This window comes from Andrographis paniculata, unplaced genomic scaffold (assembly GCF_009805555.1).
Source record: "Andrographis paniculata isolate CXL003 unplaced genomic scaffold, ASM980555v1 Contig46END, whole genome shotgun sequence".
NCBI classification, from domain to species: domain Eukaryota; kingdom Viridiplantae; phylum Streptophyta; class Magnoliopsida; order Lamiales; family Acanthaceae; genus Andrographis; species Andrographis paniculata.
The window spans coordinates 795417-822975 of record NW_026137580.1 but is presented as its reverse complement, the minus strand read 5'-3'; the positions used below and the strand labels follow the sequence as shown (position 1 = coordinate 822975).

At 34.8% G+C, this 27559-nt stretch overlaps 4 protein-coding genes across 8 annotated transcripts; 3 read left to right on the top strand and 1 right to left on the bottom strand.

Moving 5' to 3' along the window:
• The first annotated feature begins 6777 nt into the window (after positions 1-6777).
• On the top strand, positions 6778-8041 carry LOC127252666 (non-specific lipid-transfer protein 1-like). The gene is made up of 2 exons (XM_051276945.1): positions 6778-7225; positions 7860-8041. The coding sequence occupies exons 1-2, from the start codon at positions 6864-6866 to the stop codon at positions 7876-7878; spliced, it is 381 nt and encodes a 126-aa protein (XP_051132902.1). The 5' UTR covers positions 6778-6863; the 3' UTR covers positions 7879-8041.
• Positions 8042-8937: 896 nt separating this feature from the next.
• On the top strand, positions 8938-18183 carry LOC127252696 (uncharacterized). 3 transcript variants are annotated; one of them, XR_007839122.1, is made up of 10 exons: positions 8938-9977; positions 10631-10819; positions 11403-11495; positions 11594-11776; positions 11861-11963; positions 12302-12487; positions 13441-15872; positions 16263-16849; positions 17379-17886; positions 17984-18183. XR_007839122.1 is itself a non-coding variant. In XM_051276986.1 (10 exons), exons 2-10 carry the CDS (start codon positions 9750-9752, stop codon positions 17383-17385), a joined length of 4008 nt encoding a protein of 1335 aa, XP_051132943.1. In that variant the 5' UTR covers positions 8938-9375; positions 9718-9749; the 3' UTR covers positions 17386-18183. The 3 variants fall into 3 exon arrangements, 2 of the variants coding, with proteins under 2 accessions (XP_051132943.1, XP_051132944.1); XM_051276986.1 differs by having other exon boundaries at positions 8938-9375; positions 9718-9977; positions 17379-18183; XM_051276987.1 differs by having other exon boundaries at positions 16266-16849; positions 17379-18183.
• A 33-nt stretch (positions 18184-18216) lies between these two features.
• On the bottom strand, positions 18217-21731 carry LOC127252697 (phospholipase A1 PLIP1, chloroplastic). Of its 2 annotated transcripts, XM_051276989.1 has the most exons (7): positions 21489-21731; positions 20853-20914; positions 20056-20749; positions 19485-19955; positions 19350-19409; positions 18838-19254; positions 18217-18747 (listed from the first exon to the last, which is right to left on the bottom strand). In XM_051276989.1, the coding sequence occupies exons 3-7, from the start codon at positions 20689-20691 to the stop codon at positions 18325-18327; spliced, it is 2007 nt and encodes a 668-aa protein (XP_051132946.1). In that variant the 5' UTR covers positions 20692-20749; positions 20853-20914; positions 21489-21731; the 3' UTR covers positions 18217-18324. The 2 variants fall into 2 exon arrangements, with proteins under 2 accessions (XP_051132946.1, XP_051132945.1); XM_051276988.1 differs by lacking the exon at positions 20853-20914.
• Positions 21732-21836: 105 nt separating this feature from the next.
• Positions 21837-26824, top strand: LOC127252698 (uncharacterized). Of its 2 annotated transcripts, none has more exons than XM_051276990.1 (8): positions 21837-22559; positions 22666-22739; positions 23365-23445; positions 23675-23759; positions 24110-24207; positions 24312-24399; positions 24997-25327; positions 26284-26824. In XM_051276990.1, exons 1-8 carry the CDS (start codon positions 22293-22295, stop codon positions 26535-26537), a joined length of 1278 nt encoding a protein of 425 aa, XP_051132947.1. In that variant the 5' UTR covers positions 21837-22292; the 3' UTR covers positions 26538-26824. The 2 variants fall into 2 exon arrangements, with proteins under 2 accessions (XP_051132947.1, XP_051132948.1); XM_051276991.1 differs by having other exon boundaries at positions 22418-22559; positions 22658-22739.
• Positions 26825-27559: the final 735 nt, after the last annotated feature.

Genomic DNA, 27559 nt, shown 5'->3' with positions numbered 1-27559 from the left:
TTACTGTTTAAATACCAACTCAAAATCCAAACCCCCAAACAAACACACCCTTAGTGGACTATACCAAAAAACCAAAAAAGTGTTCCTATTGAATTCCTTATCGATTGATCCATATTATATTATGAATATTGTGGAAAATTCACAAATTAAATCTAGCATGGAACTTAAAAACGTTGGACTACAAATGATTAAAAAGTATTTAATTTGAAAAAACATTTTATATATAACATGTTTTTCTTTCTCGTCAATCGATGATAGCTATGAATTCAATTATAATATGCAATGTTTGACGTTAGATTTTATATTAAAAATAAAGATTGGACGTAATATTTTTTAAAAAATAATATTTAATTTAACACGAATGAACATACCTAAATTCGTATAGAACTAATTTGATTAAATAAAAACCTTTTAGCATTTCTAAACCTATGAAATAAATACCCTTTAACACATCATTAATAAAATTGTATTACTATTACTTAAAGTTTCTTTATTACTATTAATTATTTATTCATGGCATAGCATTTCATTTTTTATTTTTTTTAATATATATGTATTTATAGTAATACATATCACACTTAATAGGAGAAAAAAAAAACATTCAGCATTTTATATAACGTGCCATAATATTTTCAAATTTATTAAACAATATTTATTTATTTTTTATTTTTTTATAACAGGGTAAGCACATCAATGAATGCCCTACCAATAATAAACAAAATAATAATAATAATAATAATAGTATATTAGGGTTGGAAATAGTTCAAAATGTTTAGCTAAATAGGCCTGGACTGTTTTTAAAAAATATATATGATGCATTTGATAATTAGCGGATAGTTTTTAACTGTTAGCTAATTCAATTAGCTGTTAGCGGTTAATTGATTCAATTAGTTGATTTAATTAGCTGTTTGTATTAAGTGTTTGATAAAACAACTGTTTTATATATAAAATGATTATTTAAGATATTGATATGTTATTTTTTAAAATATTTAATTTTGTTCATTTTGGTTTGAAATTTATGATAATTATTGTTATTAATTATTGAAAATTATAAAATATTATAAAATATTTATTTTTATTTTTATTATTTAAATTTAAGAAAATTATTTATACTAAAAAATAATACTCCCTCCGTCCCACATACCGTGTCTGCTACACTGTAGACACAGTATTTTAGGAGGGGTGTAATTAATAGATAATTAAGAATGTATTAGTGAAAATAATTATAAATTAAGATTAAGATAACTAATTAGCTTAATTAAAATTTTTAAAAAAATAAAATTAAAAGTTTAAAATGAGATTAAATTGTGTAATCATTTTCCAAAAAAAAAACGAAAGTAACATGGTATATGAGACGGACAGAAATAGCAACATGGACATGGTATGTGGGACGGAGGAAGTATATATTGTCATTTTAAAAAAAAATCTTTACTATGAAATATACAATTTTTATAAAAATATATTATTTGTATACAAAATATTCGCATTAACACTTATTTTATCCACGTTATACTACAATTACAAAATAAACGAAGACCAAGTGTACCCTACAAATTTGTCTATTACGACACATTTGACATAAAAAAGATACTCCGTCCCAAAAGAATTGTTTTGTTTTTCCATTTTCGTTCGTCTCAAAGTAATTGTCATGTTTCCTTATTTAGTAATTGTGATCCCCACTTTATAACAAAATTATTTATACTTTTTCAAACTACCCCTAATTACTATTCTAACCTACTTTTTAAAATCCTTCAAAAAGTAAAGACATTTTAGTCTTTTACATTCTATTTTATACCCACTTTCAATTAAATATTATTATTCCTTAATTCCCGTGCCAATTCCCAACAAGACGCTTTTTCTAGAACGGAGGGAGTGTATGATTTGCATGTGTAAGTTTTACTTTTTTCAATCTTTTTATAAATAGAGATTGTCAGAAAATATATAAAATGTAATAAACAACGTATTCGGACTCTCAACCTAGTGATTTTGTACACTATAACAAGTCATCATTGTTAAGATCACGATCAACTATGTGGTGATGTGTTAGATTATATGAGAACTTTGAATTAGCTTCTTTTTTCCTTTTTTTTTCTTTTTTTTTTTAGATGTTTTGCTTTTCTATTTCACAACTTTAGATTGTTTATCTTACCTTTGTCTTTGTCGACGGAACGATAGAGACTTCATTTAATTTAAAACAATTTAGGCCAGAGGCAGACCTACGTCAAGGCTTGAGTTAGGCATCCACATTTCTTGGAAGACTTTTCAATCAAATTATCTTTGGCGATTTATCTGACTTTGGTCTTGTGCGATTTTTTGTTGTCATAATCAATACAAATTCAAACAATCAAATCTTCAAATTATATCTTATTCCGCTCATGTTTGAAATTGCTTCAATTCAAAGGTAACTTTTTTTTTTTTTTCTTTTATCGTCACACTCTTGATAATATTTTCAATAACACCATATCCTCATCAATGATTGAGTAAATTATGTGTTGAAATTCTTTTACTTGTTTAATGATGAAACAATCATCTACATTTTATAGTCAATAAAACGGATCAAACATCTTGGGTCCAATATTTTTGATCTTGTATTTATTTTTTTAGGGTATTTCACAACTTGTTAGAAATCTTTATTTTATACTAGTATATGTTATAAAACATATTAGAAAAACTACTTAATAGGTGTTTTGAGCCATGTAGTCTCTATGGGCCAATGAGGCAAAATTGGTGCGAGTCTAATGTCTGTATTGGCTCCTGCATTGTTAGGTCATCTTGAAATATAAATATTGCAAAACCTATGAATATTAGGTAGAACAATATCTTCTTTGGTCATTGCATGAAATTTAAACTCGCAAATGGTTTGGGCACCAACGTTTAAGGTATCACTCTTGGGTCAAACCTTAGGTAGTATTCTAGGCTGCAAAAACCGTAGGGGTAGTAACAAATCCCAAGAACCTTTCGGACCTACTTGGGACAACCTAAATTAAGTTTGCATAAGAACCGATAGTTTGAGCAACAATGCCAATACGTTTGGCGGTAGCGGCGACAACAAGTCTAGCGGTAGGGTAGCGATTACGGTATTTAAATTTAAAATTTAGTACATTCAGTATCGTGTTGACAACATGTTGTGTACTAAAAAATAACACACAATAGTACTAAACAAAACACATTGTATGCATTAATATAATACATATACAACATATGAACTAACAACATATACTATAGTCTCACACAACATACACAACAGTTGAGTTTAATACACCATATACTGTTATACAACACATTTTTAATTATAAACAAACAACGGATGCCCTTATTATATACATGTCTGTTATAAGACTGTGTGTTGTTTGTATATATTACGAGTGCTGGGTGCTGATTTTTTCAATTTAGCACCGTAACCATTCCCTTACTGCTAGTGACAATAGGAGCGTTGACTCCAGGAGTGACCTCTTGGGTTGACTTTAAGAGAATTACAATTTTCAGTTAGACTATTGGAATTTCGGCCGTATTGATTGTGTAAGTAATTTGATCAGTGGACAATTTTTTTCGCAGTAGAAGTAAATATTTGTTTTGTAATTATTACAACGAATCACGATAAAATAATAAAAATATATTGAAGGAAACTCTCTTTTTGCAAAATAAATTCGTCTTGATAGTGCTTCCAGTCATCGGTATAATGTTTTCAAAGATTAAGCGACGATATTTTCAAATTTGTATGGCACTTTAATATTTTAGAAAACTAGAAAGAGCAGAGGAGGGTAAATGATGAAATTTTTTATGTTTTTAGAAAGAGAGAAAACTCATTGTATAGGTCATTAGTGCCGATCATCAATGTCACACATGCCACTTGTATGATGGCCTCGTACTTTTATAGTTTTGATACCAAAATTCAAAGGTTCGAATATTGAATTTTAGAACAAAATTAGGCTTTGCCAAACTAAATAGTTACCAAGTCTCGCAATTCGTAAGCCATGACCCATATACGTGTCACTGGTAGGTCTTCACCAACGGATGACATATACACGTGTGGCTCGACAACTTTTACATACATTAGTTACACTTTTATATTACATTAATTAAAAATACTTATCTTTAAACACATTGTAACTAACTAAGATGTAATTACAAACGTAAGGACAAAATTCCAAAATTTAATGAAGTTAATAATTACTTAGGTTGTGTTCTTTCAAGTCAAAATATAAAAAAATAGTACCGTTATTAAAAAATATTACCCAATAATTAAATATCATTCAATAGAAGTCAACAACTACATATATCTAAGAAAAGTCAAGAATATAATTCAAATATACAAAATGTTATTTTCTATAATACTAATATAAAATCTCATACTTAACGACAAAAATACCTTTTTAACCCTAATTAATTGAAACATTTCTATTAATTAATTTATTCAAACCATATCATTTCGATCGTTTTTTATTATGATACTGATTAGAGATTTATTAACACCATATTGATTGTATCAATCAGCATACTATAGATTGAATATGAAAATATAAAAGATAATATATATTGTATAAAATGTTAGTATGTGCTGTTAGTTTTATTTTATATGTGTTGTAAATTTATATATATATATAATATAATGTGTTGTCTAGTAGTATATACTACTTCCGTTCGTCTCTAAGGGTCTCATTTATTTTTTATCGTGATAATATTTGAATATTAATTATTATATGAAAACATAGTACAAATTAAGGGAAAATGACAAAAATACTTTTATTAGAGTCTTATAATACTATTATAATGACATTTGTGAAAAAAAATTATACAAATATAAAAATATTTTTAATGTTAAGTACAATGACACAAAAAGATAAGGGTAAACTGTTTTTTTAGTCCCGTAACTGGACTCCTTTATCATTTTAGTCCTGTAAGTGGAGCTTGTCGCAAACTAGTCCCATAAGTGAAAAATTTTCGTTGTTTTAGTCCTCCGGCTGGAGACGCCCGCGTGGCTCACCGGAGGTGACGTGTCCGCCAGGTGTCCCACCAGGTCAGCGACACCTGGCGGACACGTAGATTTATTTTATTTTTTTTTTAATTTTTTTAATTTTTTTTAATTGGATCAAATAAAAAATTAAAAAAATACAAATAAAATTTTAAATAAATTAAAAATAAGTTTAAAAAAATTTAAAAAAATGAAAAAAAAATAAAAAATCTGGCGGACACGTCACCTCCAGCGAGCTACGCGGGCATCTCCGGCGCCGGATGACTAAAACAGCGAAAATTTTTCACTTATGGGACTAATTTGCGACAGACTCCATTTACGGGACTAAAATGATAAGGAGGTCCATTTACGGGACTAAAAAAACAGTTACCCAAAAGATAAATAAAGTTCTTAAAGTCGGACGAAAAAAGTACTACTTTACTATTAGACTCCGTTTAGATTGGCTTCTGGTAGGAGCTTTTGGCTTCTGCTTAAAAAAAAAAAAAAAAAAAAAAAGCAGTTTGCACTTGTTTGCATGGACTTCTGTCCAAAAGCAGAAGCAGCTTTTGAAGGTGAAAAGTGCTTTTTTGAAACACATTGGGGTAACTTTTGAAATAAACAGAAGTACTTTTCAGTTAAAATTATTATTTTATCTTTAATAATAATAATAATAATAATAATAATAATAATAATAATAATAAATACAATAATATAATATAATATAAAAATAAATAACTTATATATTATATTTTAAGGCCTGGTTTGGATTGGCTTCTGGCAGGAGATTTTGGCTTCTACTTCTAAAACAAGCAGTTTGCACCTGTTTGCATTGGTTTCTATCCAAAAGCAGAAGCAACTTTTTAAGTTGGAAAAGTATTTTATTTCAAAAGCACATTGGGGTAAGCAGAACTACTTTTCAGTTATTTTATCCTTAATAATAATAATAATAATAATAATAATAATAATAATAATATTAATAATAATAAAAATAAAAGAATAATAATAATAATAATAATAATAATATTAATAATAATAAAAATAAAAGAAATATAATAATATAATATAATATAAAAATAAATAACTTATATATTGTATTTTAATACCAATTAAAAAATATAATTAATTTATTATTTTTAATTTATGTACTATATTTGGATTAAAATTTAAAATTTAAATACCGAATGTAAATAGAAGTATATAAATTTTTTAATTATACTTAAATTACTAAATATAATTTATAAAATTTTAAAATAAATTATAAAATACAAATTATGTAATATTATACTATAATTTTATGTTTAATTGATATATTGTCCTTAAATTAAAATTTTAAAATATAAATAATCAAAATTTAAAAGTATATTTTTTATAATTTAATTTAAAATCTTTAAATATAATTTATACAATTTAAATTGAATTACAAAAGTGTTATAGAAAAATACTAGTATTATATTAACCGCATATCCTTTTAAATAATTTTAACGGTTTAAAAGCACTTTCAACCATATAACGTCCAAATAATTTTTTACGAAAAACTGCTTTTATAATGATTTATCCAAATGCAAAATCGAACTGCTTTTGCTTATTTTTTAAGTCAATCCAAATGAACCCTTAGTAAAATATAATTATATTTAATCAGAACCGTGACAATATATAGCTTAATTAATTAATCCCCAATTCCCATGTCCCGACCGCAACTAACTCTCATCTCCACACCATTTGCATTCCAATTCTAATTTCAGAATTTCAAGGCAACAAATACAATCTTCTACTATTATATATATAGGATTTGATTTGATATGATCTTGTACGAGAGTATTCTGTAGTAAACCATTTGTATAGACGTAGTTGTCATCTGTCTAATTCAAAAAAACACATTACACATTCATTCATTCATCCATAATATATATATATGGCAAACATAGCGATTCTGGGGATGATATCGATGATGATGATGGCCGTGGTTGTAATGAGCTCCGGCGATCACCTGGCAGCGTCGTGCATGTCGGTGGACACCAAGCTGGTTTCGTGCGTATCGTACGTGGAGAGCGAAAAATCGGAGAATCCGCCGAGCGCATGCTGCAGCGGCGTTAAGGCCATAGTAGCCGAGGCGACCACCAAGAAGGATCGCGTTAAGCTTTGCAACTGCCTACAGCAAGCAGTAGAAAAGCTCGGCGATCAAATCATTCCCGACAAGATTACCGGCCTTCCTAAAGCCTGTGGAGTCTCCTTCGACATGCCCCCCATTGCCGATAAGAACTTCAATTGCTCCACGTACGCTCCTCGTCCTCGCCCTCACCCTCGATTAATATAAGGGGAGTTAACTAAGTTTGATTGAGAATTTACCAAGTTCGTGTTTGTTTGGGGGTTTAGATTTTGGATTGAAATTTTTAATAATAAAAATTTTGAATTGAAATAGTTGTATGGTGTGATATGAATAAGTACTGATGTGATATTTTGAATATAAAATTGATTTTTAATATAATATAAAAAATAAAAAATAGGTGTTTGATTTGATATTTTTGAAGAAAAACAGAATGAATAGTAAAGTTTAAGGAGAATCTCCTAAACCCTAAATCCTAAACAAAACTGTAATAGTGTCTTTGTTTAGGGGTTTAGATTTTGAATTGAGATTTGAATAGTAAAAATTTTGAATTGAAATAGTTGTATGATGCTATATAAATTGGTATTATGATGTGATGTTTTGAGTGTAAAATTAAATTTTAGTATAATATAAAAAATAAAAAATAGATGTTTTGATTTTGATATTACTGGGGAATTTTTTTTTTTTTGATGAATAGTTAATTTTAAGTTATTTTATTTCATTCTTTTTGCGGAAGATTGATCCTATTTTAAGTTAATTTGTGCAAATTTTATTTTCTTCACTATTGTTTATGATGAAATGCAGGATTTCTTTCGCCGTGTAAGCTGCTTGCTTGGCTTAATTGGATGAGCATTCAGATCGCTCTCTATATGAAATTATGAGTCTAATTAACTATAATAATGGTATATCAATAATGGTATAAATATGTAATAATAATACTATGTACAAATGTATAATTACAATAATAACACACTTGCTGATGAATTATGTATACGTATTTTCATTTGGTTCATTTCTTGATACATGTATGTATACATACAAGTTTAAGGGCACAAATAAAAAAATAAAAATTTAAAATTTAAAATAAAAAATCGATACAATTGAAATGACCTAAAAAAGAATTAATAAATAAAGTCCAATAAAAAATGACATGGTAGTGTTGAAAATGAACTTATTACAGTAAGGCCATGGGTTCAGACCCCGCCTCAGGGACTCCACCTGCCGCTAACTTTCTTCACTAACGTAATTTGTAGAATATTACTCAATATATACTTCAAGAGTAATAACTGATAAAAAAAAAATAGTAACCCAAGGTAGAATATTTTGTATACTAATATAGTCTCGTACAAAAAAATATAGTCTGTAATTATTTTATCTAAAAAATAGTAAAAATTTAAATATAAAAAGAATAAATTCAAGTAATTTGTTTATATATATAAAAAAATTATTAAATCATATATGTATATATATTTTCATTTAATATATTAAAATATAAATTTTTTATTTATTTCAATTGAAATTTTTGTTATTTGTTAAACTTTAAATTCAATTCCACTTTTTAAAGGAGGAACAAATTTTACTATTTCAAATTCAAATCCGAAACTTAACTCCAAACAAACACACCTATCCGAAAGATCAACAAGAACGAACGTATGGGCTTAATTCGGGTCATGCCAAATTCGAAGTGCATAGAATGGAAGAGTTTGCTTACATTCAATTTGACCCGATCCGATTCGAAATGACCCGATTTGACCCGACCCGACCCGAGTAGAGTTTCCCGAAATGAAAGAGGTGGAGGCGCCCGTCCGTCCCAGGGCGTATGTATGTATGTATGTATGTATGTATGTATGTATCATCTGATTCATGATTCATCACCATCATCATCGCCATCTATCTATCGTTTCGCCCATTATTTATTTATTCGCTTTCCCCCAAATTCCATTTCCGTTTCGGTTCCATCTCCGCACCACACGCACACTGGCGCATCCAATTCCCAATCAAAATCAAATCTCATTCCTCACGTCGTCAATCTAGTTTCAAATTTACCCTAACAAAATCCCGTCTCCCATTCGCAATTTTCGACGTGCTCATCCATCCCCAAAGTTGAATACGAATATTTATTAACGAGAATAAGGAAAGCCCTTTTTATCTGCCGTTTTTGCCTTTTTGGGGGTTCCCCTCTTTCCAGAATTTGTCGATCTTGCCTTTCTTCCTCTTCCGCTCCGCTCATAAACCAAATTGAATATTCTATTCTATGTTCCAAGTGCTACCCGTTGTTTCATTTGCATCCGACCAATATATCTGAAGCGAGTTTCATTAGGTTATTATTATCATATTGTTGTCGTCGTTGGTTTTGAGTTGGATTATTGATCGAATATTTTGTTTATCCGGTTTCCTTCTCAGTCATATTATTGGGGTTTTGGATGGTTAAAAGAGTTTATTATTGCTATTGCTATTGCTATTGCTGTTGCTTTATGCGAATAGGTTGATAGTTTACCCGCTGCAAAGTTGGGTTCTTTTGAGTTTGCTCTTCCCCTCAGTTGGATTTCATTGGGTTTCTTTCGTGTTCAGGGGATTTTTATTTGCTGCGAACTGTGTATTGTAGGTTGGTTGATTAGAAACTGAATTTTAATTTGAATTGAGGTTTGTTCAATTTTTGTAGCTTTAGTTAGGTTTTATTAAAGGTAGCGGTGCATGGGAGAAAATGAGAGATTGCCTGAGTCGGCTGAGCCATTGCCAAATGGTATTTTGCCTGGGGCAGGTCCAGTTATGAGGGCCCTTGATTCGGATAGATGGTTGAGAGCAGAGGAGCGGACAGCAGACCTCATTGCCTGCATTCAGCCCAATCAGCTATCTGAAGAACGGAGGAATGCTGTTGCTAATTATGTGCAGGAGCTCATTATGAAGTGCTTTCCCTGTCAGGTGATTGGAATGATTTTGGGGCATTTTTCATTTCATTGGCCTTTCAAGTGGTGTTGTTTCTTCTAGTTTCCAACACTATCACATATTAACAAGGGGAAAAATTCAGGATTTCTTTTTTCCCAGAATTTATAGGGTTTTGTTTGAATAAATCATAATGCTGATAGTAATGCACTATGGATGCAAGGGATGGAATACCTTTCTTTAACAAATTATTTGCTTGCGGATATATGGGCATGGTAGAAGAATGATAGAGTTTGTCATGATGAACTGATAGGGATTAGTGTGATCATTCTGTGGGATTTTATGTGCTCTATAGGATAACTCACACTGCAGGTGCCATCATTTTTTAACTGAGACCATGGGTATGATGGTACTTGTCCAATGTTTTGCAATTAATCTGTATGTTTCATCCTGAAAAATGTGCTGTCCTTTAAACCGTACTATTGTTGAATGAATGAAATGACAGCTATATCACAAAATTTTGCAGTTTTGGTCTGTCAGAGCTTTTCCACGGTTTTCTTTCCTTTCCTTTTTTTTTTTTTTTTTTCCTTCCAAAAGGCGTAATGAACGATGTGCTTTGTTTGCATTTGTTATGCAGTCCACCTTTTATACCTACTGATTCATCTTCTCTTATATTCATTCAATTGGAGCAGGTCTGCACTTTTGGTTCTGTACCCTTGAAGACTTATCTACCTGATGGAGACATTGATTTGACTGCTTTCAGCCATGATCAAAATCTAAAAGATACATGGGCCAATCTGGTTCGTGATATGCTTGAAAATGAGGAAAAAAATGAGAATGCCGAATTTCATGTGAAGGAGGTTCAGTATATTCAAGCAGAAGTATGCCCTCATAACGAACCTGACCTTATGTTACACTAGTTTTTTCTATTTGAACTTTCTCTAATCGCTGCTTCTTTTTGTGTGACTGGTTTTCACGTATTCAGTCTGCCATCCATTATTATTATTATTACCATTTATTTATTTATTTCCTGCAGAGCAGCACTGGTATGGTGTCTTGGTTGATAGTTACTTGGGAAGATTTTGATAGTCTTTCTCATTTCTCTGTGGTCAGAAAAACAAAAGAAACAAATATTCTACTAGTATCTGGTGTTTCTTTTGACTACCTTTATGATTGTAGAGCCTGGAACATTAGATGGAAGCTTTGGCACTTTAGGTGGTGGAATTGTGATGGAATATACTTTGATGCTATGGAATTAGTTTTAGTAGACGTTAATTTTACCTAATAAAGAAGTTGTAGGTTAAATGGATGTTGACATTACTATACCATCTGCTAGACTGCAGCCATTTTGTTTTGACTTACCTAAGAAATTGCTGAACTCTTGTTTTTAAGTCATTGTAGTTTCTTTTTTCTATTTTGCCTTAACATATGGTTTTTGGTGTCATTTTTTGTCTTATGTTACAGGTGAAAATAATCAAATGTCTTGTGGAAAATATTGTAGTGGATATATCTTTTAATCAGGTTGGGGGGTTATGTACACTCTGCTTCCTTGACGAGGTGAGTTATGCATTTTGATTGATGGATGTGTATGAGAACTCTTTAAGTTCTGTGAACACCTATATGTTGGTCTGATGAAAAAATTTATCTTTGTCTAGATTGATAATCTTATAGATCAAAATCACCTGTTCAAGCGTAGTATTATCTTGGTTAAAGCTTGGTGCTATTACGAGAGTCGTATATTGGGAGCTCATCATGGACTCATATCTACATATGCCCTGGAGACCTTGGTTCTTTACATATTTCATGTGTTCAACAATTCCTTTCAAGGACCTCTCGAGGTAAATTATTTACCCTTTTGTAGATCTTTATTCTAAATTATGTTCCTTGGTTGCAATATGAATTACCCTTCGAAACTCTTGCAGGTTCTTTATCGCTTTTTGGAGTTCTTCAGCAAGTTTGACTGGGACAATTTTTGTGTTAGCTTATGGGGACCGGTACCCATCAGCTCTCTACCTGATGTTACAGGTATTTTTTTATGCCTTATATAAATTGATTACTAAGGGTGTGTTTGTTTGGGGGTTTGGATTTTGAGTTGAGATTTGAATAGTAAAAATTTTTGAATTTAAATAGTTATATGATGTGATATAAATAGGCGTCGATGTGATATTTTGAATGTAAAATTGATTTTTAGTATAATGTAAAAATGAAAAATAGGTGTTTGATTTGATGTTTTTGGGGGGAAAAATGGGATGAATAGGGAAAAGTAAATCCAATCCCCCAAACAAACACACCCTAAATGTACTTGATATGGAAAATATCTTTGTATTCTTACTGATCTGTGGATTCCATTTGAATATTCACAGCGGATCCGCCTCGAAAGGACAGTGGAGAATTGTTGCTTAGCAAAAACTTTCTTGAGTCTTGTAGCATTGCATACTCTGTTTTTCCTGGTGGCCAGGAAAATAGTGGACAGCCATTTGTTTCAAAACATTTTAATGTAATCGATCCATTACGAGTGAGCAACAATCTTGGGCGTAGTGTTAGTAAAGGTAACTCTGGCTTGAAAAATCTCTATTAGTTTACATTTATGCTTTGATTGTCTTCAAGATTATTTTGATACTTTAGTCTTCTGTCTAATACACTTTATAAACTGGTCTATTTGACCTTCCTAATTCATAATTTCATAGGGATGGCCTATTAGCGTTTGTTCTTGTGGTTTGGAATCATTCTCTCTTATTAATGCAAGAATATGTGCTTGAAGAATTTTTTTTGCTGTTTATTTTGTCCAAGAAAACATTTAGATTTAATTGAGAGTTGGCTTCAAAATTGTGGTCTACAGGAATAATTACTTCGCTACAGTGACTACTGACTATGATCTTGTTTTGCTGTATTCTCAAGCTTAGGATTTGGTTTTGGGGACATCTATGATACTACAATGGTGCCTTAACTATAGTTTCATGTGATTGATATGCAGAAGTGTGTATCACAATCTGAGGGAAAGTAGGAAGGAGTGGGGTTTTGGATGACTAAGGAAAATTTGGGATCATCACTCTGCACCCCCTTATACATATTGTTCCATTCACAAATTTGTCATGTAAAAGAATTATTTGATTCGAAAATGTCTGAGAATATTATTGAGCTTCACGACAAAGAAATGGTCCATGAGAGTTGTGCAAATGAAGCCTTAGATGATTTATCATATGGTTTTGCATAGTGTGTGGAAAAGTTTTTATATATCTCCTGCTCATGGTTTGAAATGGAGAACAATGTGATTTGATGAATATCAGTTAGTTGCTATTTGTACTTTATCTGAGCAAAGTCCCTTTCCATGACTAGGTTATTTGATATTAAATCTAAACGTCAATCATCTTATTTCTTCTTTCTTTTTTATTTTTTGCCGAAAAGCATTCTAATGACTACTTGCAGGAATCTATAATTGCTGAATAACTCTGCATGACTGCCCCCCTTCTAATCGATGTGATATTGTATTCTTGTTTCTCAGGTAATTTCTTTAGGATTCGGAGTGCATTTGCTTTTGGAGCTAAGAGACTGGCCAGATTACTTGATTGCCCCAAAGACAACTTAATATTTGAAGTCAACCAGTTCTTCACAAATACATGGGAGAGACATGGAAGTGGTCAGAGGCCAGATGCGGCTGGGGATGTCTTATCGCAGAAGAGATTATCAACTCCAGATGATCTTTCTGATTTTAGGAATTCTAATAATATGGGTGGGAGTAATGTAAATGCAAACTCGGTGGTTCATGAGAAAGAGGACAGGGGAAGTCATGGGCGCAGTGTTTCTTCACAGCATGGGGGAATTGCTGCTACTGTTATGCCAGCACGTGAGGTATCTGCAGCTTCCCACATACAAAATCTAAAAAGTAAAAATCCAAACATGTTACAGATTCCTGATCGACTGGGAAGAAAGAATGTCTCCGCAAAGGTTTCTGTTAGCAATGAAACTCAGAAAGATTTGAAAGTTGATCATCTGGCGAGCATACCCCAGGGACGATTTCTTTTTGCTCGAACCCACTCAAGTCCTGAACTAACTGATGCTTATGGCTATGTCTTATCTCAATCACAACATAACAGACAATCAGAAACTGCATACCCACATGGTACTTGTTCAAATACAGATGCAAATAATAGAAAGAAGTACCATGGATCTGAAAGCCTGGGAAGCCACGTTAATCATTCTTCAGTTACAGATACTTCTTCTATGAGGAATGCTTCATCTCTGGATACTTATGCTACTGATTCCAGTCATGCTTTAAATACCTATCTCAAAGATTTGGGTTCTAATGCTTTCAGTAAAGAGTTTTATGCCAACTCTGAAGCTCAAGATGGGCAGCTGGAAAACCAAGATATTGTGAATATGATGGCATCTGCTTCCCTTCAAGGTTATGATGGCCAGTTTCATGTTCCTTCCCATATAAATGCAGCTCATGTACCTTTCTCCATCCCTCCATCCTTTCTTACTTCTATGGGATATGCTCAGCAGAATTTGTCAGGATTGTTTCCTTCACATATTCCATTGATCAATCCATCTTTCACTAATTTACAATTTTCTCATGGTTTAGTTTCGCCACAGTTGCAACAATATTTCCATGGCTTTAGGGTGAATTCACCCTCTGAAAATTCATTTGAGCAAAGCAATGACAATTTTGATTCTATGGAGGTAAACTTGGAAGAAGTTGATAATGATATCTGGAAGGAGCAAGATGTCTGTTCCTCTAGTGGCTGTGACCCTGAGAATGGGAATTTTGAAATGCTCCAGTCTGATGATAAACAGCCAGGATTGATGTCTGGTGCCAAATATGTTCCTCCATGCAGAGCAAGTAGCTCTGCCAATTCCATGAGGAGTCAGCAGAAGAATTTAAGGGGAAAACGTGGATCACGGCGGCAAGGCACTGATAACTTTCCCATACAAGATGATAGAAGTGGTGACGCTTGTGCAGAAGAAACATCGGCTAGTTCAAGATTCTCTTCTGCTACATGCAGTAATTCTTTGAGAAGTAGAACTTCTTCGGAGAGTTCTTGGGAAGAATCCTCAACAAAATCTTCAAAAGAAAAATGTGGGAAGAAAATAGCATCTGCGGATCTATCTACCAGCCATGGCAAAGGCAAGAAAATGTCTGAACATTTAGTACTTGAGACCGAGGACGATGATCAGAAATCTGTTGTCTTGTCAAACAACAGAACTGAAATGGTAGAAGGGCACTCTGAGCTTGAGCCAGGTGTTTCTTTGCAGGCTCCAAGGCTAAATGATTTTGAAGCTGCTCAAACAAATGGTATGGATTCAATGATCTCTTTGCCTCAAATGCTTATTGATCCTGGCCTGAGACAGAAAATGAATGATGATTCTGGGCTAGTTCCTTTTTATCCTGCTGGGCCTCCAGTCCCATTTGTAGCAATGCTTCGATATATTCCACCTGAGAAAGGCAACTCTGATCCATCAATTGGCTATTATGGAGGTGTTGAAACCTTGACAAACAGGGAACCAGTTCATGATTATAGTCATGTGGAATATTATAATTCAGATTCTTCAAGTTCTTTTAAAGAGAAATCTGCTACCAAGACATCTGAAAGAAAAACATCTGATATTCTTCATAGTGACTTTGCCAGCCACTGGCAAAATTTGCTGGTTGGAAGGTCTTGTCAGGATTCACGGTTCCATGGGCCCTTACTCTACCCTTCACCTGTAATGGTCCCTCCTGCTTATCTTCAGGGTCGATTTCCATATGAAAATGCTGGTCGGCCACTTTTGACAAATACAAACATCTTTCCCCAGCTCATGACGAGTTATGGGAACCGTTTCGTTCCTGTAACTCCCCTCCAGTCAGTTTCTAATAGACCTCTCAATGTGTATCAGCGCTATGTGGATGAGATTCCAAGAGCTCGGAGCGGCACTGGGACATACCTGCCTAATCCTGTAAGGATGCAGTTACTTGTTATGCATGTGTCATTATACATGGAAATATATCAATGTGTTATGTCATTTGGATTGATTTAGTCTACTAAATTTTATTAAATATCAAAATTGACGCTCTTGGTTGTTTATTTCCTTATATGGAAAAAATTTAAATATATGGTATGGATGTTTTGACTTGGGATTAGTCCTTTTGGTGTATGATAAGTAATGGTGGTACTTATTACATTGACGGTTCAATTTCTTCTTACCTACACTTTCAGTTTGTTCTGCACGTAATCCATCTTTTCCTAGTCTTTCAAATTTCTTGTAGAATGCTTGAATGTTCATCCTCCTTAAATAGGTCCAGCACTCAGTATAGCATTAATGACCCTTTCCCTTACATTGCTTTAGAAGGTGTCTGGCAGGGAGCGCCACTCAACTGGTACTCGGAAGGGAAGTTATAATCATGATAGGAATGGTATGTATGGTGACAGGGAGGGTAATTGGAATGCTAACTCAAAATCACGTGCTGCTGGGCGCAACCATAACCGCAGCCATAATGATAGATCGAGTATGAGAGTCAACCGTTCTACTTCTTCCGATAGTCAACCTGACAATTCATGGGTTTCATTCAGACATGAATCGTTCCCTTACCAGACACAGAATGGCCTATTGAACTCGAATTCAAATATGGATGGTACTCAGAACATGGCTTATGGCATGTTCCCTCTTGCGCCCACAAATCCCCTTGGAGTTTCCAATGGACCATCTGTTCCACCAGTTGTGGTGTGGTATCCGTTTGATCATAATGCTGCCTATGGATTCAATGGTGAACAGCTTGAATTTGGTTCTCTGGGTCCTGTAGATTTGCCTGGAGTCGATGAAAACTCACACCTAAATGAGGGAACTGCATCCAGAACATTGCAGGACCATGGGCGCAATGGAAACACTAGGCACCAGTCTTCACCAGATCAACCACCTTCACCTTATCATAAGAGGTAATCCAAACTCTATCTTGAAATTATCCAGAAATTAAAACAACTTGAGCTGTTTTATATATTCATTGATGGTGAGTTTTAACAATTAAATTAAGTAAATCTAAAATGATATATCGTTCAGATCATAGCTATAGCTGGGGTGATGCATTATTATGCACCAGTATGTGGAAGGAATGTGGTGAAGAACATTGATTATTTTAATAGTAATGAAGGGTTGGGTTCTAGACTTGAGATACTATTGAGGAGGTGGATATTGATAACTATATAATAAGTTACAGAAATGTCAAGAACTTTTCTTGTCAAGTGTTTAATCTTGTCATGCTGGAAAGGGATGTCCGGGATGACTACAACTGTTTTTTTTCTTCTGATTTGGAGTCGTAATGATAGAGTTTCAAGTCGGAGGACTAGAATGGTTTTCCTATATAGAATCATAAACTTGGCTAGTTATTTATCCGCTGGCACAACGCTTCTTTTCATTGCTTTCCTATAAAAAAAAATTGGATATATTTTTACTTTACTTTCCTTGCAGGACTTGATGAATTTGCTGCCTCCTTGGCTTTTGAAGAGCATTGAGTTGGAAGGACGGCAATTTTCTACATTTTGAATTTCAATTCTGAACAATGTGGTGGTATATATAGTGTGAATGATGAATTCGGTTCCACTCATTATACCCTTTTGTCCTTAAATGTTATATCTGGGTTCCGGCCTGCCCTTGTGGCCTGCATGTGCTAGCATTCATATTTGTAAATAGCTAGTAATCAGATTGCTATCCACTCAAGACTTGGAGGATTTGAAGGAAAGAAGTGGAAATTGCGTAAAAATTCTGTTTAATTGGGTATATTTCTCCTATCATAAGCAGTAGTGTAGCAAGATGTGATGCCATCGAACTAGATTTAGTTGATTGTAGGGCTTTTTTTCCTTACAAAAGTTCCTATGGATATAACTTTAGGGTTTCATATTGTAAAATATTTTCTTGGGCTGAATGTCGACAATATACAGGCTACAGCATGAATGGAAACCAGAGTTTTGCAGAGAAGGTTCAGTCTCACAATATTCTACCCAAACCTCAGACGCTTTTTGTCAGGGTTTCTATAAAGATTACAATCAATTGTGCTCTTTGGTGTTTTTCCACAGGTATCTATCTCAATGCAATGCTGTTCCTGGTTGCTGTCGTAGTATGAAGGATTCTAGAATGACGATAGGTATGTGTTAGCTACAAAATCTCACGATTCTTGTTATCTAGAGCAAACAATGTTTGGATCAAATTATATGGTGCTACTCTATTGTATTAGACAGTTTCATGAGCATTGACTGCTATCTTTCGTTTTTCTGTTCATTTTCTCTACTGAGATAATACACTACAAGAATCTTAAGTTTAAGCACTTTGTAACTGGAGTTCCATTATGAAATTTCTTTACACTGTGAAGGAGGTCTTTGTGGTGTGTATTTACAAATAAATATTCAAATTCACTTCTCTAAACTCCAGCCAGTGCTTTCTCGGTCACGTCTGGCTTGTTATTTTGTATGTTACACTGATAGCTTAACTCATGTCGTGGTTGTGCCGTTAGGAGTGGCCATATCTGGTTTCTCTGTTTCCTTGTTTTTCGAACCACCAGTCTGGTTTGTTCCATTATTACTTCACTCACTGCCTTAGAGTAGTTACTCGAATCATGGTCCCTGATTATAGTACCCTCGGAGCCGTAGGCTGTAGGATCACTTAATATTTCTATGGGATGAGGAGAATTCAGGAAGGCGCGAATAGCTCTCTTGGTTAAGGTACTGTTGGTATTGTCTAGGGCAAATAGACCTCTGCCTGGAGGAAGCATTGGATGTGGTGGTGAGGACTTCTCATCAGGCTGGAGGATGAACAGTTTTCCCATTGGAGAGTACATCAGTTTCTGCAACGAGGAACATGTATTAAGGATGAGTTAGCTGTCCTGGGAAAACCATAACATGTGATCGATTATTTGTTTCAAGATGATACTCACATTCTTGTTGAGGCAAGGATGGGACCGGAATGTGCCATTGAGACGCTTTAGTACTTGAGTGACTGTGTTGGGGTAATTGCAGGAGAATGCTCTTGGGACAATGTCTCTATGCATCATCACACAATGAACATGGTTGTCATCGAGGCCCAATTGATCCAGAATCTTGTGGCCACCGCAGAAGATGAATGGGGAACCGAATGTGACCACTGGAAGAAGAGCAGATGGCTCAACTACCTTTCTTGTTAGCAGCATCAAGTTGACTAGAAGTGCAAGACTGCCCCCAAGTGAGTGCCCGGTGAATTGAAGCTTTGCTTGGTCGCCGAATCTGTTAAGGTGCTTCTTTATTTCTGGCATGAACTGGTCATATATACCCTTTGCTGCTTCATATATGCCTCGATGGACTAGAACATCAGTTCCCTGTTGCAGATCAGATGACATTTCCTTTTCTTAGATGAATCTTGCTATAATTTGTGGGACGGTGCTTGTGCTTGTGTTCTGATGGCAGTTCTCACCTCAAACTTAGTTGGTTCGAAGAGGAGATTTGCTTGCCAGGAGGCTAACGAGTCTGATCCCTGCAGTTTGCCACAAACTAGTGAATTTATGTTCAATTGTCTCGAATATCATCTGCCTTGGATCAATAGCAGTACCTGAATGACAAAGCAGCGAAGGTTCGTCCTCGAATCATCACAGACAAACCATTCACATGGTGAGGAATGAAGTGACTGAAGATCCTTTGCTGCCTTCTCTTTCTGATTCTCTCCAGCAGCAACCACTGCTGTCATTGTTGATGCTGCCACACATGCCGCCATCTCAGACTTGTGTATTCTACGGGGAGGATAAGTACTCTCATCAACCTGTATCTGGGGCTCTGCTCCTCGGGATATTAAGCCCTTAGCCCGGGACTGGACATAGGATGCAGCAGATGTAGCAATCTCATAGGCAGCAGATGACCGAACCACTGGTTTCTGTTGTGCTGTTGAAACAGGATCTTTAACCTCTGATGATGATGTCATTGTTGATCCCTGTTCGACTCTCTCTTTGATAGCTGCAGCCTCCACCTTCTTCTCCAGGGAAGATGTTACATAGTCTAGCTCACAATATCGTTTCAAATCCTGTGTCTGCAAGAATAGTACTCACACAAGAATATGGTTACATACATGCAACATAAGACAGACCCGGGCAGGGTTTGATCCAAATAAATAAAACAACAATCCATACCTTAAGAGCAGGGATCGCATATGCCATGTTACACAAGAAAGCTAGGTGGGAGAAAATCTTGGCATCTGACCAGGAAATGCTCCTCAACATGGATGAGAAGATCTCTCTATTGAAGGCAGTGTCCCAGCTTTCTTCATCTTCTTCGTATTCCACTTCACACCCGCCTTCCTCTCCACAGCCTTCGCCTTCCTCATCGCCTTCACCGTCACCATCAACTTCCCCATAATCCTCCTCAACTGTACCTTGCTTCCCTTTCCAGTTATTCCGAAGCTCCACGAGTCTCTCCATCCAATTTACCCGCCCCTTACCCTCATCCATATCAGTTTCATAGTCGTCAAGATCACTCTCATAGCTATTGTCTGCATTTGCCTGATCTAGATCGAAGATAAATGACTTTAATGTGTCAGATAGCTGTATGTTGAAGAAGCCAACAGAGGGACTGATCTTTAGTTTGGAAGGAGGAGCAGAGGCAGCCTTGATGGAGCTGGCACAGCAAAGATGGTTGTCAGAATATGAGCGGCGCATGTTAGCCCGTCTGTGCATGTGCAGATCTTTGTTAGACAAGGATCGTCGAAGCTCCCCATCGGCTGCTGCTCTTGGTGTTGGGCTGGTGAGCTGAGACCAGGAGGATGCCATGAGCGCAGGCAGCACTCTTTCTGGATTAGATCTTCAGCTGTTATATTACCAGTGCAACCTGGAGGGAGGAAAGAAACATGTTGACAGAATTTAACAAGGAATATTATATAGAAAGAGAACTCGAGACAAAAATCTCCATCTTGTTTGCAACGAGAAGATACCATTACATCACAACTTCCAAGGATACGTGAGATCAACAGGCAGGGATCAGAATCAGCATCAGCTAGAAATTTAAATTCAAATGATAAAAAAATCAGATTAGTTTTAGCAGGCTCTCGTCCGATCTAATGAAAAGGATCACCGGCAGGACAAAATTGCATTCGCAGGATTGACTCGTCTTAATTATGTTACACCAAAATATAGATAAGCATATAATAAGAGGAAAAGGGATCTAAGGACGTTGCAAACTAAGAAGATTATGATGCATCACAAATAATATATATATATATATATATATGTACGTGTGAGTTGGGGAAGGATGGAAGTGAGCTGGTATCTTGCAATGTATTGATTTGGGATGAGAACAAACACAGTGGCAACACAAGTTTGGCAACACTTCGGAAGGATTATCATCCAACAAGTTAACGAATTGAAGAAGAAACATTTATAACACTCGAGCGAGTAACTACGTATCAGATTTGACATGACGGAATTAAATAATTAATTAGACGCAGTAAGTTCGCATTTTAGTACAATGACGACAAACGAAGGTGTTTGTTCAGAGAGAGAGATGCAAGAAATGATCAGCGCGATGAAGAACAGCATCAGATCGGTTTATGTGAAGAAGGAATAAGTACCTGTAATGGCAATTGCAGCCGCCTCAGACAGATCTTCTTCGATTGACTACCGACTGCTCATCATATGCGTATGTATGTATCAGACCATAAAAAAACACACACACATTGAGAAAGAATGAAGTGAAGATGAAGGAATCAATAAATGGAGTCGGGATGGTAGACGAGAGCAGAAAAGAGAAGAGAAGAGCAGGCGGGAGGGAGAAAGAGCTGAGCAGCAGCCAAATGTGCGGTTGCATGCAGCAAGAGCGTAGTTTGGCAACACTTCTCGCTTCACAAGTGGCGGGTCACTGCTGACCACGTGCTTTTTATTCCCAACTCATCACCAACAATTTCATTTCGTATTCGTATTCCCGTTCTGGTCTGGACTGGACTCTACTGGGCTGCAATCCCTTGATCTCTGTCTGTCGCCCATGGTTTACTCGTTCCAACATTAGGGTAGCTGCAGTAAAGAAGTTCCCCACAGCCACCGCTGAAAGCAACAACAAAGCAAGCCAGCCCATTTATCTCTACATCGTTCTTCACGCCGCCTCGCCCCTTCTCGAACCTACTTTCCCCTTTTCCGTTTCGGGCTTTGATGATGGATTGAGATCATTGACGGATTGATTACATCTCAATTGACGTCAGATGAGGACGCATGGCCGAACAATCGTTTACGCATATCCATGTTAATGCTTCTCTGGCCGGCCCAAAAGGAAACCGAACCGTTGTGGCCTGAAATCGGAGAGTCGGAATCGAAGCACGGCCACCGTTGAGAGGAGGGACCGCCGCGCCGGAGGAGATAAACCTGTCTGAGGAGCCGTGAAAATGGGCAAAAAGCGAGAGCGACGGGCTGGACCCCGTGCGGCTCCCCCGCCGTCCGACAGTTTACCAGACTCGCGCGCTGAACCGTATCGCAAGTTTACGAAATTGTTGCTTCTCTTCCTGGTTCCCGTCATTCCTGCGACATTATATTATACGCTAACGTCACACCCTCCCGCTCTCGCTCCCAGTTGGGATACAGATACCGATCGACCCTATGTTTATCGCCGTGGCCTCGTCACTACGGACATTACCTACAGACAAGTCCTTAATGTACGCCAATTCTTTCCTCTCCATCCGTGCCTTCTTTAGTGATATTAATTTGGACTTCTTTGTAGCTTTCAAATTTAGTAATGGCGTTGAGTTTTAAGAAATCCAGGAACATATGAGGACGTCGAAGAATTCGAGTCAGCGGAATTTCGATAACCCTGTGTTGGCATACATTACACCATGGTAATTACCTTTTTACACTTTATCCTTGTCCGATTAGATACAAGATGTTGGTCCTTGCAAATTTTGTGTTGCCGGGCTGGTGTAACTTACATGATTCTTTAGCATTCAAGTAGCCTTAGTGTTCATGTGCTTGGTTAAATGTTGCAGTGAGTTCATACCAATTTATTTGATAATTGATGGAAAATTTTACTTGGTGTGATCAATTCAGGAAGAAAATATAACTTTTGCTACTTAAATCTCATGATCAATAATGAAACATATGGTTGACTGTCCTAAATGCATTAGAATGAGTTATATGTAATCTGTTTTTTATGTTATTCTTATTATTTTTTTTCATCACTAATAAAGTCTAAGTGAGTACATACTTTATGAATTGTAGTTATACATAACATATAAGGTGACACAATCTTCGATGAATGTAGTTATATGTGATATGCAAGTAGAAATCTTTAAATTTAAAGATCATGTGATATGCAAGTCGAAATCTTTAAATTTCCAGCCATATTTGTTTAAAGTGGTGGCAGTTCATTTTGTTCCATTAAACTTTGAAATTCCTTAGCAAGTTATGATTCAATTCTGTAGTACGAATATGGCCGGTAAAATGTTGTCTTATGCTTTGCGGCAGGAATTCAAAGGGATATGACATGGCCAAGAAGTTCAACAATAAGTTCACTCATCTATCACCTGTGTGGTATGAACTGCAAAGGTTGGTAGACAACTAATAAGATAGATGTTTGTTTCAAGGGAAAAAAGATCCCCTCCTCATGAATGCTCGTCGATTGCATTTTCTCTATTTAACATTTTTATTAATTTTACATGGTGGTATCATTAATATACTTCTTATATTTGTTTGAATGACATTCTAATGATTTATTAGTTTTGTTCCTTGTTACTGTGTCGATTTTCCCTGACCAAGTTCTCTCTTGTGCTGCCAGTCAAGGAACAAACTTGGTTTTGGAGGGGAGACATAATTCAGACAAAGGATGGATTGCAGAGATTAGAAGTAGAGGAAATGTTCTGGTATATCTTTTACTCTGATGTATAATCATGTAGGTTATGACTTGATGCCAAAAGATCAAAAGACTTCCAAACACAACTAAACAATCCTAATTTTTCACATTGTTCAAAACCAATTAGTTGACAGAAACACTTGCTATTTAACACACCTAAAATTACAAAATAGTTATTATATTGGAAAATTAACTGAGTTGTGAATTAGCTTTGAACTCGAAAATAAAAAAAACTGGGGTCTAACAATAGCTAACTGAAAAATTTGGAAGGATCTTCACATTCATCTACATGGTGTGCACCATAGAAAACTATGATTAGTATTATGGATTTGATTATCTGTCTTATTGGTTTGGTGATAGGTTTTGCCTAGGGTAGTGTTGGAAGCTATTCCTGTGGATTTACTGAAAAAGAAAAAGCAGGCGACCAAAGCAATTAATATCATCGTAGCAGAATGCAAGTAAGACCTCCCATTTCTTCATGTATGTACGATGCCATCTGTTACAAATTTGTCAGGGTGCATTTGCACACTCACAATATTCTGTTACTTTCTGTCAATTAAAGGGAAATGGAGTATGATGGTATTGTATTGGAGTCGTGGTCTAGATGGGCAGCATATGGAGTCCTGCATGATCCAGACATGCGGAATATGGTGAGGCAATCTATTTGATTTACTCTCCTTTGGTTTTTATTGGTATTAGTTTTGTTTTGGCTCACTACTTCATGTCCCTTACATTATTATTGCTGATGCAGCCCTTTATTTGTTTGCAGATGATTGATATCATAAGCAATGTTTAAAAACTCCAGTAAATAAATATTCTGAAATGTCATTTCTTAGACCCTGCATCTTAAGCAAAATTAAATTTTGATTCACTGTTAAAATTTAAGTAAGTTTTATAATCTTTTATCAATAGAAGACTCATGAGTCAATGTGCTAAGTTTTATAATCTTTTATCAATAGAAGACTCATGAGTCAATCAATGTGCTTGCTCAGTTTGATGATTAAGTATGGTTGTGAATCCTGATCTCTTGCCCAACCAAAAATATTGAAAAACAAGAAAAGAAATGTGAAATCCGATAGAAAAATAAAAAGGAAATGTGAAATATTTATTACTGAACCAGCTCAGTGATGTAAGTTATGGCAGCTTAGCTTTATGCAGCACTGCGAAAAAAATTTAACTCTATCACAATGATAGAGCAAGTCAATTATATATGCTACTAATGAAGTCAAGTGTTTATTGCAAGCCAGGCTCTTCAATTCATCAAGCAACTGGGACAAGCCATGCATGCTGCAAACTTGCAAGTAGTGTATGTTATAGGTCCACCTCGGTCGGATAAGTTGGAAGAACATGATTTTGGACCAGATGATCTCAAAAGCTTGGGTAATCATGTGGATGGGTTCTCTCTTATGACATACGATTTCTCAGGCCCTCAGAATCCAGGTCCAAATGCGCCATTGAAGTGGATCCACTCCACCTTGTCGCTACTCCTTGATGCCAATGCTGCTCATCATCGAAAGCTGGCAAAAAAGTTATTCATTGGCATAAATTTTTATGGCAATGATTTTGTTGTTTCCGGAGGTACGTTCCACATAGGAAGATTATCTTTTAAAAGAGCTGCCCATAGCCTTGTTTCGTACTTAAATTCTTGAAACAACTCACTACATTTTTGGTAACTAAACAAAGGGACAGTTTTAGTTTAGGAAGTTTATCTTTTAAAAGAGTTGCTGATAGCTCTTCTTCATTCTTAGCTTCTTGAAAGGACTTACTACATTTTCAGTAACTAAGAAATGAACGCAGTTTTACTTAAGCGCCTCTTATGTAAAATGTGCTTAAACATCAGCAATTCAAAATTCATTAGTGAGTTAGAAATGATGGGTGAATTCGTCATTCATTCATCAGTGTAGTTGATCTTTACTTGCTATGTAGTCTTTGGCACACAGGGCTGGAATTATTTTGCTTTAGTGTTCACTTCGGACAATCATACTAGTTAATTGCGCTGCTATTGCACTGCCATGTAGCTGATCATTGCCACTCCATTGTGGTGCGTTTATGCACTCATAGCAATAGTTGCTTGTTGCGGAGGGGTGGTGTGAGATGGAGTGGATATATAACTATTATCTATCAAGACTAGGAACGAGGAAAATAAAATTAAAGAAAGAAGTTATATATTAGATTTTAAATATTACTGATTTTTATTAATCTTGTTTCTGCTTATATAATCATAGATTGTTCTATATTTTGATATTTTTTGTTAGCATAAGACTTTAATTATTAGTTGGAATGATAACTTTTATATGCATATTTTTAAGTTTCAAATAACGGTTACTATGCAATATGTTATCCAGCTATAACATTTTAAGGTTCGATCCTTATTTGCCGCAATTCTAGATAGACAACTATGCTTAAAAGTTCCATGCTTTTATGCCACATTATAGTTTCAGTTGTGGCTAAAGAAGTACTACTAAATCCATATAAATTGGGAAGAGAATTCATTGGATATGATGAAGTGTGTGAGTGTTGTGTTTGATTTGCAGGTTTAGGGGGCGGGCCGATCCTTGGAACAGAATACTTGTCTCTGTTGGAGAAGCACGGTCCCCAGCTGCAGTGGGAGAGGAACAGTGCAGAGCACTACTTTGTGTATGGCGACGAACAGGACACAAAGCACGTTGTGTTCTACCCATCGCTGATGTCGATGTCCATGCGGCTGGAGGAAGCTCTGAGTTGGGGAGCTGGTATCTCAATATGGGAAATTGGGCAGGGTCTCGAATATTTCTTCGATATACTGTAATCCCATCCGATCCTGCAAATGGCCAGGGTCTCTCTTGTAATCTTGGATCGTTTTACTTACATGGCAGTCGTCTTGATTTATATGAAGGCAGGGGAGGGGCTAGGCTAATTTTATATGCTAGCTTTGTTAGTGACTTTACTACAGTTAGATTCTTTTGAAAACAGAGGTTTCTCTGTTATTGTTCTTTTTTTGATCACTATTAATTTTTTTTTTTAAGACGATAGCAATAAGATGCCATTAAAATATATACTGTATATTATATTAATATGAATTAATTTCTTTTATAAGTACGTGTTTATAAGGTATCCAAAGCTTACCACATATTGGTTGATTTTACTGTGTTTCTTTTGTAAAATAATTTGAAGGGATATTTTTTTGTGTGAAATATAAAAAAATATGTATGTAATATAAAAATAATGAATATGTATAATATATATTTCTTTAAGAAAAATATCTGAAAAAAAACTAAAAGAACAAACCCTTAACTTTTCACATCAAAAAATCAAATTTTTCTTTGTAACATTCTGCTACCATTTTAGTATAACTCAATATAGAATTACATAGTTGCTTCCGAATTTTAAAAAATACAAAATATTATTAATATATTTTCTGATACTAACATGAAAATATTTCAAAATTTAAAACATAAAACAAACACATCCAATTTTAAAGTAGAAAAACAAATTTTCAAATAAGAATTTGTTTTTTCAATTATTTTTTTTTATACTAGTCACAATATATATATATATAATATAATATTATGTTTTATTTATCGCATAAAAAATCAACATTTAATATGCTATTATATTAATTATACAATTTTATATACTCTATCTATATATATATATATATATATAAACTAAAATATTATAAACAAAATATTTGTTTTTAGAGGGGGAATATTGAAAACTTTTATTCAAAGTAAAAAAACTAACACGTTAATATGTTGTTGTGTGAGGCGAGACGATTCAAGGTAGAGTCACGTTCAAACTTGAATTAGCAGAAAGCTGAGACCTATGTGC

Coding starts and splice junctions, on each gene's coding strand:
- LOC127252698 (XM_051276990.1), top strand. CDS start 22,293: ATGGGCAAAAAGCGAGAGCGACGGGCTGGACCCCGTGCGGCTCCCCCG. Junction 22,560..22,665: donor CCTACAGACAAGTCCTTAAT/GTACGCCAATTC, acceptor TAAGAAATCCAG/GAACATATGAGGACGTCGAA. Junction 24,400..24,996: donor ATCCAGACATGCGGAATATG/GTGAGGCAATCT, acceptor ATTGCAAGCCAG/GCTCTTCAATTCATCAAGCA.
- LOC127252696 (XM_051276986.1), top strand. CDS start 9,750: ATGGGAGAAAATGAGAGATTGCCTGAGTCGGCTGAGCCATTGCCAAAT. Junction 11,496..11,593: donor CACTCTGCTTCCTTGACGAG/GTGAGTTATGCA, acceptor ATCTTTGTCTAG/ATTGATAATCTTATAGATCA. Junction 11,777..11,860: donor CCTTTCAAGGACCTCTCGAG/GTAAATTATTTA, acceptor AAACTCTTGCAG/GTTCTTTATCGCTTTTTGGA.
- LOC127252697 (XM_051276989.1), bottom strand. CDS start 20,691: ATGGCATCCTCCTGGTCTCAGCTCACCAGCCCAACACCAAGAGCAGCA. Junction 19,956..20,055: donor ATGCGATCCCTGCTCTTAAG/GTATGGATTGTT, acceptor CTATTCTTGCAG/ACACAGGATTTGAAACGATA. Junction 18,748..18,837: donor ATCCTTGCCTCAACAAGAAT/GTGAGTATCATC, acceptor TCCTCGTTGCAG/AAACTGATGTACTCTCCAAT.
- LOC127252666 (XM_051276945.1), top strand. CDS start 6,864: ATGGCAAACATAGCGATTCTGGGGATGATATCGATGATGATGATGGCC.